Below are 19,729 nucleotides of genomic sequence, written 5' to 3' on the forward strand. Positions count from 1 at the left end.
GATTAACAGGATTTTAAGGAGATTTTACAGTGTTGCTGATTTGGTGGACTGACCGTGTTGATGGTCTTGCTGGGGTACAGGCATGTCTCTGCTCCGCTGGTGAAATTACAGAAGACCTTGAAAGAGTCTCTGGAGCAGCCCTGGTTGGGGTCAATCCAGTACTCTCCTGTAGGGGGTGACAGAGAGACAAAGCAAGGTCAGAAAAACATTAAAACAGAGAGGCCCTATCCTATGCATGGTGCAAAGCGTGCATAGGCCCACTAGATGGCACTCTTGGTTTAAAAAGAGAGGCTCAAAGAATGGCAATTCAATGTGCTTTCAACCTTTTGTTCAAAGAGAGCGCCATCTAGTGGGCTTACAAAATAAAGAAAATCCTTCATGAGGCTTCATTTGGCCATCACTAGTCTATACAGCTCACAGCTTTGTTTTTCGTCAGCCACGTCCACATTAAGAGTGATGCTGTGCACATTTACAAACGAGGAGCAGCATAACTTCATTGATTATTTCAGTAGCTAAAGGTTTAGTTCTGTTTCCTCTGTCAAGTTTATAACTACAGTTGGTTGTTTTGATGCTTTAATATCCCACGATATTTGCTGCAGTGACATTACTGCTACCTCTACATTTCTCTCAGCAGAAAACTAGATTGCAATCTACCTCCAGTCTGATGAGTCAACCATTTGAATAGCAGCCACTCGGTGGATGACCGAGATGTTATGACTTTAATTTCTATTCCATGAGGAAGAGGAACGAGGTACAACACTTCGTCGCCCCTGCTGTGTGGCCGGGCTTGGAGAAGAGCGTCTGTCGAACTGAGGGATGACTGTGGTGACGGCTGTATATGTACATATGTATAGGTGGCGCCTCACATACGTCACCACAGGTCATCTGCCTTGAAAGGAGTGAATAGAAGTGTCTTCAGGTAGCTTATGAGGGGTGGGATATTCCATTGTATATGTGTTGTACTGAGTGAATCGATTAAAAGGGAACAAACCTATGATTAATTGAGAGAGTAAATGCAACCCCGTTGCACCTTACATTGCACCCAGATCATGCACTGTTTAGCTACCAAAACTGGAGTTGGACACGCCCTAAATGCACCTGTGCCTTGCGCTCAAGACCATGATCTATAGATAGTTTAAATAGGGCCCTAAGACTCTTTTTTATGAGTTATTTAATTAAAAAAAGGAATTGTTGATCTGCATTATCCACATGTTGAAATGACAAGATTGAAGCAACAACAACAGGACCAAAACCTGATGGAGGGATCATTACTCTGAGTAGGTGCCAGCTACATTTTCGGGGGATATTTCTCTTACCGTCTTTGAGGTCTGGCTGGCTGAGGTGCAGGTCTTGGCAGGTGCGGGCAGGGCTGTCCTGGGTGCCCAGAGGGAAACGCATGGTCTCGATCTCCTGTCGCAGTGAGTTCAGAGAGCCAAAGATCTCCTCCATGCCTTCACTGCCCATCAGGAACTCAGTGCCAGTGGCATCAGATGCAGGCATGTCCGTCTCAGGAAGCAGCTGGCTCGCGTCGATGGAACGCTTGGACTTGGGACTTCTCTGGATGGGCAGGGGCTGAATGACCTCACCTGCTGGGCCCTGGGAGGCAAGTATACATTGTCAAATCCGTAAACTGACAATCAACAGTGAGGAGCAATGAAGTGAGCAGAATTTAAGTGATAGTGAAGTACTTACAGGAGGTCCAGGAGGTCCTTGCACACCCTTTTCTCCCTTTGGACCAGCTCCTCCCTAAAAACAGCAGAGAGAGGAAAGATTCAAGGTACTGCATCAGATCCATGTTAATGCATTCTTAGTGATGAATTTTGTGGTACCAACACTCTTGAAGTATACTCACAGAAGAGCCCTTAGCTCCTTTGATACCTTGAGGACCCTATAAAAGATATGAGGATTTAGTTTAATGATGGTCACCATCGTTAAGTGTTACTAATCATGCTATGACACTAAATAACATCTTCGGAGCTGAGCCAAGAGAGAAAGTAAGATGGCATGTTCATGAGATAAAATAGTACAGGCACTCACAGGCAGACCAGGAGGACCAGCAGGGCCGATGGGTCCAGTGCCTCCAGCCATTCCCTGAAATAAAACACAACACATGTCTAAGATGACAATAGCTTACATGAATTATTATCAAATGAATAATGGTGGTTGAGTTGCCCATTTTAACACATGTAAAGGAGATCAGACTTACGTTCTCTCCTTTTGGGCCGGTGGTTCCCTGAGGCCCAGGCAGACCTCTGTCTCCCTTTTCTCCCTGCTCTCCTGGGGGTCCAATGAGACCGATAAGACCTGGATGTCCCTTCTCTCCCTTGGCACCGGGGTCTCCACGCAGGCCAGGCAAACCAGGAGGTCCCTGCAGGAGGAGAAGAAGGGAAAGAAGAGGAGAGGAGAGACCATAAGGAATAACCATAAGGAAACACAGGTGAAAGTGATGAAGAGAGATAGAGGATGGGACAGATGGAGGACAAAAAGAGAAAAAATGGAGGACTGAATGAGAAGCCCCTGGAAGGGAAAGGACTGCTGGACTTAACAACTTATTTTATAGCAGTGTTTGTCCAAGTGCAGAGTAGATGTATGCATGAAAATAAAATGGCATTGTTATCTTACAAGAGGTCCAGGTGGTCCTTTTTGTCCTGCAAGTCCTGGAGATCCTTGCTCACCCTGGATCACAGTTAGAAACACATTAGCAGGTGGCCATCAGACACATACAACAACAATGTATACACTTGTTACTCATAAAATATTGTATTGTCTATCTTTACTGACCACTGATCCTGGAAGTCCTCTGAGACCTTCTGTTCCTGGTTTTCCTGGTTGACCTTGGGGACCAACGGGGCCGGTTTTTCCTGGGGGGCCAACAGCACCTGGGTCTCCCTGTAGATGATGATGTTGAGAAACATGACAAACTAGAATTAAAATATATCTTCAACTCAACAGCACAGAAGATCTATTCAGTCTCCAAAGTTTCAAGGTGGATACCAAAGATTAGTTCCTGAGCTGTTGCATTAAGTAATGGTAAATTGGTAAAGTAAATGTCATAAATGTATCATTTTATCCTATCAGATATTTGTGAGAAACTTTGTCATAATTAGCATATGAGTTCTTGAGATATGACCAAAAATGTGCTTTGTGATGTCACAGTGATCTTTGACCTTTAACCACTACAATCTAAGCAATTTTTTGTTGAGTCCAAGTGGATGTTTGTTCCAAAGTGGAAGAAAGTCCCTCAAGGTTTTCTTGAGAAAGGGAAGCACATATGTATGCATGGACAACCCGAAAAAATGATGATCCTGGCAATGCTTGTCCCCAGCACAGAGGCATACACATGTTTTAAAAAGTTATTTCATGCTATGTGTAACTGTAAAGTTATGTACCACGATTGCCTTACAGAATAAAATGAGATGAGACGTTACTTGGTAGAAGTTTCTGGTTGCAAATGTTTTTCAGAATAAAAGCTAGCTGATGATTTATCTTGGAATCATTAATGGAAATTATTATCACCAGGAAGTGAAACAATGATCTGATGTCAACTTCGGTATATTTGCCATGAGTTAAGATGTAACATTATCTATGCAGATCCACAGGTAGCTGAACTAAAAAGCTCTGAACTCACCTTAGTTCCTTTCTCTCCCTGACGTCCCTCTGGTCCTCTTGTTCCAGCAGGGCCCTAGGAAGTAAAACATATGACATATTACAGTACATTAACAAACAAAAAATATAATGTATTCTGTAATGGAGGAATGTAACAATGACTGCTCCTTTGCTGTTTTTTGTAATACTTCTGCATAGGACTATACCAGTCAGGTATATGTCAAATGAAGATGGTGATCTTACCCTCTTTCCAAGGGGGCCGGGAGGTCCGTTCTCACCAGGGGGTCCAGGGGAGCCCTGTTATAGCAGGCAGGAAGGGCAGATTAAAGAGACTGAGACATTCTTTTAACACTTCATTCACATGTCTGCATTGTTGTATCCTTTGACTTACAGATTCTCCTGGTTCACCATCTTCTCCTCTCTCTCCCTTGGCACCATCTTGACCCTGAAGTAAAGCATAGCAGTTTTATTTTTCTTGTTCAGTTAAGCAAGAAGCTCAAGACAACATGTGTATGGAACAAGTTGAACTCAAGTGGTCGAAGCTGTGCACCCACATAGCTATGAATTCGAACAGAATAATTTACTGACATGGTGATTAAATAAGATGCTGACATGTATTCATCAGAACAGGGTACTCACTCTGGGTCCAACCTCACCAGGGGGACCAGGATCGCCAGGGAAACCAACAGGACCCTGAAGTTAGACACAAAAACAAAACTCAGAAATCAAAAGGTCAAAATGTTGTCTGAATTTATGGCAATAAACTGAGCAGTGGAGTCTAAATTCATTGATTTTTGTGGCAATGTCATTTTGTGTGTGTATTTCATTGTGGGTGTCATACAGGGTTTCCTTTGGGTCCATCGTCTCCAGGTCGTCCTCTTCCTCCAGCAGGTCCAGCTGTTCCAGGTTGTCCGGCCTCTCCCTTCTCTCCACGCTCTCCACGGGGACCCTGCCAACAGGAGTACACAAGTTTTTGTTAACTCATGGATGCTACTAACCTCTCTTTAAGGCATCTGAACCCACAAGGTGTTAGGGTAACACATTCAGCGAATCACCTTCTTTCCTGGCTCTCCCACTATTCCAGGTGGTCCGCCCTCACCAGGCTCTCCCTGTGGAGCAAACAGTATTTCTTTTAGTCCTCAAGATAAGTTGAAATTAATTCATTTTCTATTTCTCTGAAAACAATCAAACGTATGACAGAAATATTGCTTCAATGTCAGCAAAATAATCTTTAAGTCTGCACCTTCTCTCCAATAGGTCCAGGATTACCCAAACCACCGGGAGGACCTTGAGGACCCTGAAAAACACATACAAACAAACAATTAAGACAAAAGGATTGAATGATTCACACCAAAATCTAATGCTATTTTTGGAGCAGTCTCATTTAACATGCCATCACTGACAGTCAATGTTGTAATAGTACAGTAACAGCTTTAAGACAGCTCTTGGTAGTGTGAACAATGTAGAATACATAATGTTGTCATTTTATCAAAAAGAGCTCTAAACACTCACATCAGCACCATTGGGTCCAGCAGGGCCACGGGGTCCTGGAGGGCCTGGAGGACCCTGAAAACATAAAGAAACTCATGCTTTTATCATCATCTAGAATTCCACAGTGATAAAATACTGATGCAGTCATTATGGCTAATGATGTATATTTCTGAAACTCACCAGAGGTCCAACATCTCCCGTCTCTCCCTTCTCACCTGGTGGTCCTGGCAAGCCCTGCAGGATGGAGTTGAAAGTCACACAAAGATTAGCTTAGCTTAGCAGCTTAGCACAAGAGTGTAGCTCAAAACTTCACCTAAATATTCATATAAAAGTCTAAATCTAAAGATTTGAGTGAATCTGCCACTAAAGTGAGTATTGTTGGTTTTTTATTTTACCTGCAGTCCGATGGGTCCTGGGGCTCCTGGGAATCCTCTGGTTCCTTCATCACCTTTAGCTCCAAAAGGCCCCTGCTGCCCCCTTGGTCCAAGCTCTCCATCAGCACCCTGCACCACAGAAGAAGAAAAACAGAAAACATATCAAATTGACAGTTACTGTGTTGCTTTCTTGGGGAAGATTCTCTGCTGCTTATGCATTTTATATCCTGGTTGGTTTGTTTGGAATCAAACTATCAGGAACAAGTACAAACAGGTGGCACTGCACACGGTCAGATTTTGTCTTCAAAGAGTCAAAATTTGTACTTACAGCAGCACCAGGCTGACCAACAGGACCCATTGGCCCAGGTGGACCAGGAGGACCCTACCAACAAACAAAAAATAAGCACAAACAGCATTGTAAGACATTTTTCATTTACACAAATAAATTCTGATCATTTCCAATCAGAAAGATATCTTCGGGGACGTTAGATGCATGTCAACATCACTCACGTGCTCTCCCTTTGCTCCCTTGGCACCCTTCTGACCGTGCTCTCCAACCTCACCCTGCATCAACAAAGAAAAATTATGTTACAGCAAAGTTTAAAACAAAGCTCTGAAATGAATGATCATCCCCATTTTTAAATGCTGGTAATTTTAATAAGGTAACTAAGGTGTTTTTATAATGTAAAGTTGGTATGAAGACTGTAAGAGTTACTTGCCTTGTCTCCGTCTTCTCCGGGTACTCCAGGTGTTCCGGCAGGGCCAGGCAGACCCACGGGACCCTGCACTCCATCACGACCGGCTGGGCCAATAGGTCCTTTCTCACCCTTAACAAGAGAAAAGAACAAAGAGGAGAATCAATAGTTGTATCTTATTCCAAAGGTTGAGTCAAATGCATCATTGGATAAAACTGTTCAGAATGCTCACAGGAACTCCCTTCTCTCCAGAGGGTCCAGGAGGCCCCTGAGGCCCTGGTCTGCCAGGAGGTCCAACAGGTCCAGCAGTACCAGCTTGGCCCCTCTCACCAGGAGAACCCTAGAAAGGTACAGTATCATAAAGATAGTAATGATTATAGCAGGTATTCATTAAGTGAATACTTAATTCTTAAGTTGGTTGGACTGAGATATAGCATCATTACCAACTGAAACAATTATCATAACAACATCCAATACTGAAATATTTGAAATATTAAAACCTACAAAATGAAAATTGAGCAGAAACAAATACACACTATGTAATAATTTAATCCTTTGTTGACAAACTGTAGTACTTTAGTGGGGTAGCTGAATTATTGTCTTTTTTTTTTCATTCCTAAGTTGGAGTTCTGAAAATAAACTTTGCATATGGTTTGAAACTTACAGCAGGTCCAGGAGGTCCGGGAGGTCCTTCACTTCCCTTCAGTCCTCCACCTCCCTGAAAGAAAAGACAAGAACGGATTAATCAGTGATCTTTCACCTCACTCTGCTAGACACTTTTATTCAAAAGTCAAGTTACTCCTATCAAAGTGATCAATATATGCCTGATGATCTACGCAGTATTTCTCTGGGTCATACTCACAGGGGTTCCAGGCAGTCCTCTCTCTCCAGGGAAGCCTCTCAGTCCTGGGGGCCCGTCTTTACCAGGGCCTCCGGGGGGTCCAGGGTCTCCCTTGGTGCCTTCCTTCCCAGAGGGACCAGAAAGTCCCTGCTCTCCAGGTGGACCTGGGGGTCCGGGGTGGCCGCGCTCGCCCATGGGGCCAGTCTCTCCTGATGGACCCTGGGAGGATGGAGATAGAGAGGGCATGGAAAGGAAGAAGATGTTTAGGAGAGGAAAGAGGAAGTAAAGTGCAAAGAAGTTGACAATGGATAGAGGAAGGAGAGAAAAGAAAAAAGAAAGAAAAGAGGGCAAGTTGTATTGTTATGGAAACTGATGTGACTTACTGTATCAGTAATGAGAACATTCTGCATCAAAATTCCGAAAACTCACCTGAGGTCCAACGACTCCAGGAGGTCCAGGTGGACCCATTTTACCTTGGAAACCCTTGAGGAGAGAAATTCAGTTAATAAAAAATCCACAAAATATTGAACCTCGTTCCTACTAATAAGATGCTTCATAAGGTGTTTAATCCATGTCAAAATTGTCAGAAGAGCCCAACCCAGGTCTTTCCATAACCTTCATCATAAACTCATCTTTAAGACTAAAGTGAAAGTGAAATAAGATTGAAAGAATGAATCATTCTGATGTAAATAGCATTTTGCCTTCAATAATTTGTCCACTCAACAGAAAGCAGAGAATAAACATCTAGTCAACAGTACATGACACAACAATCCTCTGTAATATGTAAACAGCTATCTTTCCAGGTTACCAGCTGGAGTACGAACATTGTAGAAATATAGGTTAAAAAAAATCCAGTGCATAGGAGGATGCACATCGACTTTACCAATTACTTTACTGACACTTAAAGTGTCAGTGTAAACCTTTAAGTGAACAATGTGACTAGTGGCTCCTTCATGTTTGCTAATCAGATGATCAGCAACAAGTGTACCCTTAAGCCTTATCTTAACTGTGTAGATATGTCCCTGTGGATTAGATATCTAAAAAAAACATGTACAGGTACATAACCGTGGTAATTAAGATTTAACAAACTATGACTGATGCCCCTTTGCATACAACCCACCTGCAAAGGGCATCACTAAAACACCTCTGATTTTAAAATGAACAAAAAACAGTGTAAAAATATTTTTTCCCACAATATAAAAATTAATCTGTAACAAACCAATCACTGACATAATTTCTGAGTGGCAGCATCCGTGAATAAAAACTAGAAAAATACTGAATGGTGTCTTGCTTGCTGATGGTGCATTTATTAATTTCTGACATTCAGTCTGTTAGACCTTCATCAGGTATATTTTTTGGGTGACTGCATCCCATGACAAAACCATGACTGGTGTCCATGTAAAAGTCTTCATCAGTTTAAACAGGGGAACCATCTTCAAGAGTATTAAAAAATAAAACTTACAACTTCTCCTCTCTGCCCAGGGTGTCCAGGCAGTCCGTCCTTTCCTGGTGGTCCCTGTAAAGAAACATCAATCAACCATCATATATCAATTAAATCTCAACCTTAACAGAACAGAACAGAACAAGAAACAGGAATCATCAAACCCAAAACCCAAACCCAAAACCAACAATTCCTCTATGAACAGTGATACAGTGATACCAGCTTAAATATATAAAGTATCTTTGATCAGTCGATATAAAACTGGTATCAAGACATTTTTCTTACAGGAGGTCCCTTTGGTCCGGGGAAACCGCTGGCTCCCTGAGGTCCGGGCAATCCCTGGTGAGACACCAACATATGATATAATAAGAAGATAATCAGAATGCCAAATACAGACATTTAGTGTCACAGATTTGAATGTAAGCTCTGACAAAGTGCCATGAAGCAGGACATGCTTTCCTGTGACAAAAATTAAGCACTCACCCTCTCTCCAGGAGGACCAGGAGGGCCATCACTTCCAGAAGATCCCTAAAAGGCAACAGAACAAAAACATAGTGAATTAAAGAAAAAATAGTTTTGGATCACAAACTATTATTCTTTCATATCATATGTTGAAATGAGCTTCAATTTTGAGCCAGACGAAGACCAGAAGGCAAAGACGAAAGACAGGTTAATGGAGATAAGCGTTTTGCCAGAAATATCAATATAGTGTGCTTTGTCTTTGTGTGTCAAATTCAAATTGTGAAATTATTATATTAAATTAAAAAAAAACCTAAATATCTAGCTTTGAAGTTCCAGTGATATGAGTGATAATGATGTAGACAATGACAACAATGACAAAACATGATCATCAACAACAATCAATATAGCATGTGTGAAGCACCTACGTACACAAACACAATTTGTTAGTACCATCTGGATGAATTTAGTGTGTATACCAACCTTTGCTCCTGGTTTCCCAGTCGCGCCCCTTGGTCCTCTCTGCCCTCTGGGGCCCTGATGGACACAGTCAGTATCCAGAATTAGTCAAAAATTATGGATGTGTGATGCAATCTGTAGTTACCTTGATGTACGATGAGTTTTAACCTTCAATGGTTTAACTTTGCACTTGAGGCTGAATCCAAATTTCCACCTTCTGGATTTACTGACTGAGCCCTCGCAGACTTTAGTTGTACGTACTGTGTCATGTTCACTGTCATCACGTAAAGTTTGCAAGGGCATAAGACTGCAAGCCGCTGACAGACAGGCCTTAAATTGGTTTCAGTCTTTGCGGTGGAAACGTTTGAGCTACAACTACAATGTGATCGCTGCTGTCTATTCCTCACATAAGTTGATGAATGGCATCTCCTTACCTGTCCCTGCTTATCAGACTAATGTATAGGCTTTTTTCTGAGTGAACGAAATGATATTCATACATTTCTATAGGCTTAAATCAAATACAGACATGGCTGTAAATAAGGACCAGACTGTGACTAAATAAATTGGATATACTTATATTAGAAGATCTTCTACTGTTGCTTCCCAGCCATTTTTCTCAGCCTTTATTCGGCATTACACCGCACAGCTGTCATAGGGTAGGCTGCAATAATAAAATGCATTGTGATGACTTCTATTGCCTATTCTTCTACATATGTCTATATCATGATGTGGTTGAATACTGTTTATGGCATACACAATTTAAATAAAAGTTTAATACACGATTGCTTTAAACATTCATAATAAGTTAGTTTTGCTTCCTGGAAATGCGCTCACAAAGTCCGCAAGTCTACAAGTGCAGCGAAATGCGGACATTTGGATTCAGCCTTACTGCAGTGATGCAAAGGTGTACTACAGGACCCTGTGACATCACTGTAGGGTGTGGTCACAGGTGTAAAAAAGGACACTTCTGACCCCATCCAAGAGTCACTGTTGAGATGAATCAAGCTTGAAACTTTCAGCCAGAGAGGGCTGTGAAACTGTTAGTTACTCTTTAATACCATGAACAAACAAACCACAAAAAAATGAAACAAACAACAAACAAAAAACAGTTGAGTGTGGGGAAGATAAAAGACCATCCTGTGAGCAGAGAAGCTTTTACAAACTGACTGAAAGAACAAATGAATAAATGCAAAATGGTACCGTTGGTCCTCTTTGTCCTCTTGGCCCTGATTTGCCAGTGAGACCCTAAAATGATGGAAAAAAAAAACAACTGCAGACTCAGACAGAATTTAACTGCATATTACTGATTATGTAACTTAATCTACAGGATCTATCAATCTAGCTCATCTGTGTAGAGCTAATTAAACAGCCAATCTAATTTGATCACTAATCATTCATGGCCTGAAGAAGTTGAAAAGTCTGCTTTGAGAAGGGAAATCTTCCACAGAACATTCACTTACCCTTGTTCCCTTCTCGCCGTTTGAGCCAGGGAATCCTGGGAATCCAAGAGATCCCTAAAAAACAAATCAACATCTCAATATCAGCTGTGTATTTCACTATGCAGAAGCCTCATGGCCACTGGAGTGAAAGTGATCTTGGATGAGTAAATGAGTCAGTGAGGATAATATGCATGTGTTTCTTACCTTGGGTCCTTGTCTTCCAGGATATCCAGGAAGTCCAGGTACACCAAGTTTACCCTGATATCACATGATAGATGATAATTAGTCATCATTCTTTTATTTGACTGGGTCACAACATCTGGAACTGTTTAAATATTACCAGTCTTTTAAACAAGAAATCTTATCACAACCCTGCTAATGACGATCTGTTCAAATTCAGAAATATATGCCACAATATGAGGACTAAATGAGAATTAGCTGATAATATGCCCAGGTGTGCTACAGTCATATTCCCATGCAATAAAAATTAACGGCATAGCTAAAATAAGAAGCAACTGACACAAAAATACAGCACAAAATGACAAACACTTGTGAAAATTACATGGCAATGTCTAATTCAAATATACTTATAATATAATTATATTTTTTCTTTCTTTTTTTGAAATAAGCAGCTCATATTACAAGACATACATCAGGACAGATGCAGTTTAATTAAAGCAAGTGTATAAATAAGAGCTATGAAATTTATGTCAGAGGGAGAAATGAAATAGCAGTCGAGGTTTGCTACAATAAAACGACATAAAAGGGTAATTAATTTTTCTCTTTATTTTTAATATGGCTTTAATTTGAAGAAATGTTATAGCCTTAGTTTTCAAGTTTTAAGTTTTAGTCATTGTTTTTCTTTTAACAATATGTTATCCCTGGTGTTTATTTTATTCTATTGACTTGATTTTTTGCAAACATTTTTATTTGATTTGATTTTATTCTAACTATATGTAGCACTTTGGGCTGCATGTAGCCTCTGAATTTTTTTTATCTTGTGTGCACAAAATCATAACTAAGCTGATATATAAACAGATACAGCTGAAGTTGAAAATACTGTTAATTCCATGTGGAAATGTCACGTTTCACTTAAGCGCACATACTTGTATAACCACAAGAGGGCTTCAACATAAAGCAGGAGACGATGCTCCTAAGAATCTATCACATGTTACTATGAGCCAATTGTATAATCTGGTTGTACCTTCTCTCCAACTAGTCCAAGTGGTCCGATCTCACCAGGGGGTCCAACACGACCCTTTGGCCCCTCTGGACCATCTTCTCCTCTGGGGCCTGTTACTCCAATCTCGCCCTGTCAGCAGGAGACAAAGCATAATCAGAATAAATCAAGCAATATGTATCTATAGATAAATAACAATATAATAAAATATGGTGAAGACATAAAATGACAATAAAAAAGTCAATCAATCCACCTCTTCCTTCATCCATTAATCATTCTATCAACAAACTGATCAGTTAAGCCGCTGGTCCATTAATCTATCTTACCCTTTCTCCCTTGGGACCAAAATCGCCTTTAATTCCAGGGAAACCATCTTCTCCCTAAAAACACAAGCAAACAAAAAGCACACAGTACACATTCCATTAAATACTAGATCAACCTTGTTATTGATTATAACTCAAAATCCTTTCAGACAAAAACCTAATATGTCCTGTTTTGATTTTACATTTTGCTTTTGTGTGTCAACAAAAATGTGTATTAGATCGCTTTCACTATGCAATTGTGATTAAAGAGGGAGTATTTCTTGAGTTAGTGGAAGTATTAATCTGTAATTAATCACTTACCTTCTCTCCCTTGTGGCCCTTCAGTCCACGGATTCCTTGACCTCCCTGCAGTTAAAGCATTGCATGATTAACACACTGACAGGCTAAGGGATATTTAAGTCTTGTGTGGGTTCAATTTAGTGGCACATTGAAACTTTGAAAATACCGGTATTACCTCACCATCAACAAACCTGTTTGTTAAAGAATAACTAGAAAAATTCATTGTGCTGACCTTGAGACCACGAGGGCCAGGATAGCCGATAGCTCCCTGAGGACCGCTGGGACCCTGGAGAAGGTCAAGGAACAAAGTTTACAACACCATTAATACCTTAAAGTATTTATGTTGGGCATCATTTTTACATGGAAAACTACAACAACAAAGACATGCTTAAAGTAACTGCACCAACAAATTCATTGTGCATTTTTGGCCAAACTCTGTCACTGTCAGATGTAATATGTTTTTTTTTCTGTTATGACTCGTATTCAATTTGTATATTGAGTTAGCTAGATGGAAGTGATGTTGTGTGATCCGGTAATGATTGACACCCACCTGGTTTCCTTTGGTGCCAGGGGGCCCCTCCTTTCCTGGGTGACCCTGAAAAGGGATGACAAAAAGCTCAAGTCTCAGGACGTACACCCATTGTTGGTAGACTCAACTTAATTCAGTTTTAGTGATATGAACAAAGAAAAAAAGGAAGAGACAAACGTACAGGAGGGCCATCAGCTCCAGGCATTCCTGGCAGACCTGGTTTCCCTGTAGGACCCTGGAGGAGAAGACAACGTGGTCATGAGTGAGAGTCCAGAAGATGGTGGAACTAAACCTGAAACTGTTTGTCAATAAAACAGCATAGGAAGAATAACATGTGCTAAAAAGTATGTAGCTACACGGCTGACAAATATCCTTCACTGACACCAACACATGAATGATTGACATTAATGAACTATGGTGGGACAAAAGTTTTGCTTGTCATTATGAGCACTCAGTTCTGATTCTCCTTGACACATACAGATTACTTAACGGTTGCAGTCGCTTCCTTTCTAAGCTTAATGTGACGGAGAGAAGATGTGTAATTTCAATGTAATTTCAGAGTTACTTGAGCTGCCATTAACACAGGGACAGTGAGAATTTGTAAGTTTCCAGTCTTTATGTTAATGTAAGCTAATTGGCTGCAGCTTCATATTTGATGGACAGATATCAGTGTTATTAAAATTCTGATGTAACTGTCAGCAAGATAGCAAATAAGCATATTTCCCAAAGTGACTATTGCTTAGCAATTTTTTTCTGAATGCTTAAACACTAAGTGTTTCTTGAAGCACTATCTCTGAAACCATGAACAATTGTAGTAAATGCATTTACCAAGTATGCCAAACTGAATGCTAAAATACTCATTTTTGTAATTTTATGACACACTTTTTGCAAAACTGTAAACACAACTCACTGCTTTACTCTCAGTTTGCAACTTAACACACTTCAAGCCATACTGTTTTGCCAGTTGCCTGTCTTGACACATGTGCTGCCTTGCTCAGGACAACATTGCATGCCATGTGGATTATGTCCAGACCCATAAAGAAGGCCATATTTTGCCTATTTTTTGTTCTTTTTCTAATACAAATGTTTTTATTTTCTTCAACTGCGTTTAAGTTGTTTGAGGAGTTTTAGAGGATTTTGAGAAGAAACAACATTTTCACTCATTTGTATTGATAGTGTGTTGTGTTCTGAAAATTCATATCCATACTTCACCTGTGTTTATGTGTGTTTACTACATGTATGACAATGTTACTGCAAACTGCTGTGCCCTGCACACGGAAAAAACAAAGGCCGCAAGTGTTTTTCATTTATACCATCAGTGCACATTTGGTGCTTTGTGTGCTTATTAAAATGGTTTGTGTGAACTGCAAGAATTGTTTGCTATTGCAGGAGATAATAATGTGCTGGTTTAGTGAGCAGTTTTGTGGTTAGTGTGAAAAGTTGTGCAAAAATAGCATATAGTTTCAAAGATAGTGCCAATGCAATTAGAAAAAGAAACTGTTTAAGTCTACAAGAGAGACAGACATCAATGAAGAGTAGTCATCAAGCAACCTTTCATGTTATCCTTATCCATAATGGAGAGATATGATATGCAGTGCATGTTTTGTTTCATCTAATTCAATGTTTTGAGTCAAACTTTTCTGGAGAAAATGTAATACTATATTATGGACTATGAAATATGTGACTTTCTTTCTGTACCAGGTAGGAATAAATGTCACAATCAATAAAGCTATCATAGATTTCTAAAGAATTTGGGCCCTCTTCATATCCAGTTGCATAAAACTGCACGTCTTTCTCACATATCCTTCTGGTTTTTACTTTAATAATATCCTACACTGCACTTTGTGTCACTGCAATATCTTTTTTTTTCTAAATACATGAAATAACATCAAATTGCAGACACCGGATGCTGTCCAAACGCTGTTTCATTATGATAATGGATCTCCAAAACACCTCAGAGGGCTAAAGACCCTTCCTTTCCTCGTTTAGAGCTGTCCTTCATGAATGAAGAGGATTTAACTAGTAAAATTAATAAGTTCATCCTGGTCATTCTATTGTATAACTGTTGCTTATTGAATACTTAACTTCCTGTATGCGGTGGTATTTTCAATACAAAGTAACTGTATTCGTTTTTATTTTCTTACTTTCTCTCCTGGAGGTCCGATGGCTCCCTGAGGTCCTGCCATTCCCTGCAAAAAAAAAGAAAAAAGTAAAAAGGATGAATGTATGAATTAATGAATGAATAAATTAATTCTCCACAACTACGGTTTACTTCCATTTTGTATGCATATATACTTTGCTCTTTATCCCACAATTACTCTGTAAAAGAAGTTAATAACACAACTATGTAAACGTGGCCGGCTGTCTTCTATCTCACCTGAGTTCCTGGGGTTCCCTGCTGACCTGGAGGTCCTGGCTCTCCTTGGGGACCCTGAGAGACAGACACAGAGGAAGATAGAGTGATGACAAATGCAAGGCAAACAGCAGGACAGAGTGAAGGATAGAGGAGGAAGAGAGAATCAAATCTTAGAATTACTCATTAGAAAAGTTTTGTGTTACAGTTAGGGGTACTGATACTCATCAGCTAATTCAAAATTACAAGGTCACATGATAACATGGTAGATAACTCATAGTGACACTGACCAGGTTTCCCTTGGGACCGTGGGGCCCATCATTTCCTCGTACACCCTGAATAGAAAAAGGAGAAAAATCATAATGGAAAAGAATCTCTTTTTTTTTTTGATTATTATTGTAAATATAAAACCTTAAAAAGAAAAACAATAGACCTGAACACAAGCTATATCATTCACAGAGCCTTCACTTTCTGTTTAACAGCCTCGTCCTGCAGTTAAAACAACCAAAGAGCTAAAAGTACAATGGCCAAGTGCAGGGAGAAGAAACCACTGAATTTGTCAAAAAGTAATCATATTAAGTATGTATGATTGTTAAAACAAACAAACAAAAAAATACATAATACAGAATTGAATAAAAGTATAAAAAGTTCCTAAAATATCAGGAGAACTCATCTCTGATGAAATATTCACAGAAAATAATCTGTTCAAAATTCATCCAAATCACAGATTTTACATTAACTTCCTTTAATACTTTAACTATTTGGGTTAATCTATCAGTTGATCTGTACTGTTATTGTTATGCATTGAATAAAATGTGTAATATCCGTAAAATATGTCATTTAGTCAGGGGCCGTGAGTCTCCTGAATGATGGCAAAGTGGCTCCTTAGGGAAAAAGGTCAGGAACCACATAGAAAATTAAAACACAGTTGTACACACTAATAACTAACTGGATGACGTGGAGGCTTCTATCCAAAACACATTTTTTTGATTGCAGTGAGAATTGAAACAGTCCTTACTAGTGCCTTTCTCAGTGCCACTCACAAAAAATCATAGATGTTGGTGATGATGCTAGTGTGTGTCTTCAGATTTGTGGGAATCGGCAGGCACCTAAATCCTTAAACTGTGCTGCTTAAAGGGAAACCACAGATTCTAAATGTCTATTTACAGGCCTTGTGAAAAAACAAACAAACAAACAAACAAACAAACAAACAAACAAACAAAACTTATAAAAAGCTTTCTGTGGCTCTAGAGGGAGCTGTCACTCTGAAGTAGTTTGAAAATAAACAAAATATGTTGGTGTGAAGTAAGAAATATGTGAGGTTACCAGGCCTCTGTGACCTCCTTATCTCTGCTTGAGGCTATCAACTTGAGGCATAGATGTATAATAATAACTACATACTGGACCCCAAGATAGCCTTATCACTTTCAGTGTAAGTGCTCACCTGGTGCATATGCCAAAAAAAAGTTTCTGGCTTCCAGGTTTACTTGCTGCACTGAATATATAGAGAAGTGTTTCTCCTGTTGGCCCGTACCCGCGAATTCCCGCTCAGCTCATAGACTTTACAGTGTGATGATGCCATGGAATTCTAATTTGCTTTTCTCAGCTCACGGACAGTTTAGCAAATATAAATCCTCCACTGATAAAAATAGTGATGGAGCAGCAGCTAGGAGTATGGCAGAAATCCAACGAGGTATTTATGAGAAGTTTCTGGAGTGGATACTCCAGGTAAAAAAGAAACTTTTTACTCAGAGGAAGGATTCAAGTAAAAAAAAAAAAGACTTGAAGAGAGCGCAACAGGAGGCGGGGGAGATGCAGCAAGCTTACCTGTAGGCATATGCACACGTTGAGAGTGTTTGTGTAATTACTCTCACTGCCAGAGGAGGGAGACAAAAGTACTGCACTGAAGGTTTAAAGGAGTGCAAAACTAATCAGTGGGAGTACTTTTTAAGGGCAGAGCCCAACCACTGTAGCCCAACAACTCTATTATATATAAATATATGACTGTCAAGTATGGACTTTGCTGCTGAAACCCTGGGTGATACTGGGTGTCTTGGTATTGTTTTGAGGTGACTGTGGGAACATCACACATTCATTTTTAGATTGCTGGATACCCCCATCTTTATATCAGGTCACAGGGTACTATTTCAGAAGGTGCTGTGGGTGTTCAGTGGTCACAGACGAATAAAACAATGCAGCCGAAAAAACAGCAGCAACACTGTGGTTTGAAATTGTTTATACTCACAGGAGGTCCGGGGATTCCAGGAGGACCTTTGGGTCCAAGCAAACCACGAGGTCCCTGAAGAGACACACACATGCGCAAGTGAAGATCAGTCAGAAATCAAAGTCGGAAATCACATATTTAAAAAGGCTTACAAATTGGATACTAGAACAAATCATTACATAGATGAATATTAATGGGAGGTCAAAGGTCAACAACAGCTACAGCAGCAACATCAGGACAAACTGACAAATAATATGCAGTGGAATATGTGATTATATTGAAATGATTGTTACTGTTTGTTGATTAAAAACCCACTGCATTTTTAACAAACTACATACTGACTGATTCCAATAGCATGCATTTTTTTCCCAAAACTTTAATTATAATATTTTTAATATAATATTTTTATTTTATTTATACCTTAATTCATAATTCAAACATAATCAATTCCTATCTGCTGTGCCATACACATTAAAACAAAGGGTTAAAATGGCTGGCGGAAAATTACTTGTATGTCAACTGCTTTTAAGAAGTATAATTGGCATCAACATAATAAAATAAATCTAAATTTGTACTTTCAACGAATATGATTTAATCTACATTCCTCATACATTTTAACTCTTGTTAAAATACTTGTTATACCACTTCCTTGGAGGCAGGTGTACGACGAAATTTTCTATTAGTGTCATTGATACCAGGACTCATTTTAAATGAAAAATGTTATAATGTAAGATCATTCCAACAAGACAAAAGCAGATTGGGTTTAGAAAATTATGTTTTTGTAATGGTGATATTGAGAATGTGATGCATTGAATTTGGTGTCCTGATGGTGATGCATTGTTGGTGGTTATGAAGAGATTTTATTTCCTTGAGTGTGCACCCACAAACAATAATACTTCCTCTTGTTGTATATACTGTTGCAAAAGTGTCTCGATAATAACTTTTGATGTGAAGAAAAAAGGAAAGTGACTTTTGTGGCTTTTTATTTGGTTGTCAGGAACCATTTTATTCTGGAGCATTAGGGCTAGATTGTTTTTTTTTTTTTAAATCCTTTTTTGAGTAACTTTTTTAAATTTATATCACACATTTCATGTGACAGGCATAGATTCAAAGTGCTTAAAAAGGCAAAGATCATATATGACAAAAAAGGTATTACATTTATAAAAACATTTAAGATAAGATCAAAGCCTATAACACAAGAACTTATTATCATTATTATTACTTTGGTGTAATAATAATAATAATAATAATGAAAAAGGGAATAATAATAATACTGATTCTAACATAACATGACTCTTTCCCCTTGACTGCTGTAACACTGGAATTTCTCAATTATGGGATCAATAAAGGTGTATCTTATCTTATCTTATCTTATCTTATCTTATCTTATCTTATAAGTTTACCTGTTAATTACATCCTTTAAACCTCACTTAAAGCTGGAGAAAAACTAGTAACTAGTCTTATTTTATAACCTTTGTAAAAGTTTGACCATCTACTCTGTTATGATTTCTTTTGCTGGTTTATAGAATGAAGCTGACATAATTTTACATCCAGACATCCATTTTTTTTTTCGCAAACTGTTAGTGTTCAGTCGGAGCTTGGTAATTGTTTTGTAGAAACCATTGCACCATACACCTGTGATCCTGACAAGACCTGGCCACATCTTTTACCTCTCCATCACTAACTGACACATTATTAGAGTCAAGCACCCCAACTATATCAGGTATTAATGCTATGGTAAGAAACAACAGGTGTGATGGTAGCGGTAGTGCTTCACATGGATACACAAAGATGCATTTTGGGAGACTGTTTATAACACAGATATAAACAAAAGATGCAAATAGATCTGATTGTGTTGTCATGGAAACACTCACTGGTTCACCTGGAAGACCCCTGGGTCCAACTTCTCCGTCGTCTCCCTGGAAATACACACAGAAACAACATGCCAAGGATGTAAAGACGCTTATTATCAACAGTTATGGGATAACATGCAATAACAGAAGTATTAAGCAGTGCCTGGAATCAAACTTCTAAAT

The 19,729-nt window shown here is 39.3% G+C and overlaps 1 protein-coding gene across 6 annotated transcripts in view; it reads right to left on the reverse strand.

Annotated features, from left to right (window-relative positions):
- The window catches only part of col11a2 (collagen, type XI, alpha 2), a 63,082-nt gene that overhangs the window by 4,544 nt on the left and 38,809 nt on the right, over positions 1-19,729 (reverse strand). For all 6 annotated transcript variants that reach the window (XM_033636766.2, XM_033636770.2, XM_033636769.2 and 3 more), the window contains 43 exons: positions 19,568-19,612; positions 17,715-17,768; positions 15,760-15,804; positions 15,494-15,547; positions 15,261-15,305; positions 13,298-13,351; positions 13,138-13,182; positions 12,820-12,873; positions 12,609-12,653; positions 12,312-12,365; positions 12,010-12,117; positions 11,010-11,063; positions 10,827-10,880; positions 10,567-10,611; positions 9,391-9,444; positions 8,932-8,976; positions 8,734-8,787; positions 8,470-8,523; positions 7,437-7,490; positions 7,029-7,226; positions 6,831-6,884; positions 6,399-6,506; positions 6,191-6,298; positions 5,982-6,035; positions 5,800-5,853; positions 5,493-5,600; positions 5,278-5,331; positions 5,119-5,172; positions 4,850-4,903; positions 4,662-4,715; positions 4,448-4,555; positions 4,246-4,299; positions 3,998-4,051; positions 3,850-3,903; positions 3,629-3,682; positions 2,782-2,889; positions 2,623-2,676; positions 2,207-2,368; positions 2,038-2,091; positions 1,853-1,888; positions 1,693-1,746; positions 1,317-1,596; positions 54-166 (listed from right to left, as the gene is read on the reverse strand). In XM_033636766.2, coding sequence (XP_033492657.2) covers positions 54-166; positions 1,317-1,596; positions 1,693-1,746; positions 1,853-1,888; positions 2,038-2,091; positions 2,207-2,368; positions 2,623-2,676; positions 2,782-2,889; positions 3,629-3,682; positions 3,850-3,903; positions 3,998-4,051; positions 4,246-4,299; positions 4,448-4,555; positions 4,662-4,715; positions 4,850-4,903; positions 5,119-5,172; positions 5,278-5,331; positions 5,493-5,600; positions 5,800-5,853; positions 5,982-6,035; positions 6,191-6,298; positions 6,399-6,506; positions 6,831-6,884; positions 7,029-7,226; positions 7,437-7,490; positions 8,470-8,523; positions 8,734-8,787; positions 8,932-8,976; positions 9,391-9,444; positions 10,567-10,611; positions 10,827-10,880; positions 11,010-11,063; positions 12,010-12,117; positions 12,312-12,365; positions 12,609-12,653; positions 12,820-12,873; positions 13,138-13,182; positions 13,298-13,351; positions 15,261-15,305; positions 15,494-15,547; positions 15,760-15,804; positions 17,715-17,768; positions 19,568-19,612 — 3,102 coding nt within the window. The remainder of the gene's footprint in view (positions 1-53; positions 167-1,316; positions 1,597-1,692; positions 1,747-1,852; positions 1,889-2,037; positions 2,092-2,206; positions 2,369-2,622; positions 2,677-2,781; positions 2,890-3,628; positions 3,683-3,849; positions 3,904-3,997; positions 4,052-4,245; positions 4,300-4,447; positions 4,556-4,661; positions 4,716-4,849; positions 4,904-5,118; positions 5,173-5,277; positions 5,332-5,492; positions 5,601-5,799; positions 5,854-5,981; positions 6,036-6,190; positions 6,299-6,398; positions 6,507-6,830; positions 6,885-7,028; positions 7,227-7,436; positions 7,491-8,469; positions 8,524-8,733; positions 8,788-8,931; positions 8,977-9,390; positions 9,445-10,566; positions 10,612-10,826; positions 10,881-11,009; positions 11,064-12,009; positions 12,118-12,311; positions 12,366-12,608; positions 12,654-12,819; positions 12,874-13,137; positions 13,183-13,297; positions 13,352-15,260; positions 15,306-15,493; positions 15,548-15,759; positions 15,805-17,714; positions 17,769-19,567; positions 19,613-19,729) is intronic.

This window comes from Epinephelus lanceolatus, chromosome 16, assembly GCF_041903045.1.
Source record: "Epinephelus lanceolatus isolate andai-2023 chromosome 16, ASM4190304v1, whole genome shotgun sequence".
NCBI lineage: Eukaryota > Metazoa > Chordata > Actinopteri > Perciformes > Serranidae > Epinephelus > Epinephelus lanceolatus.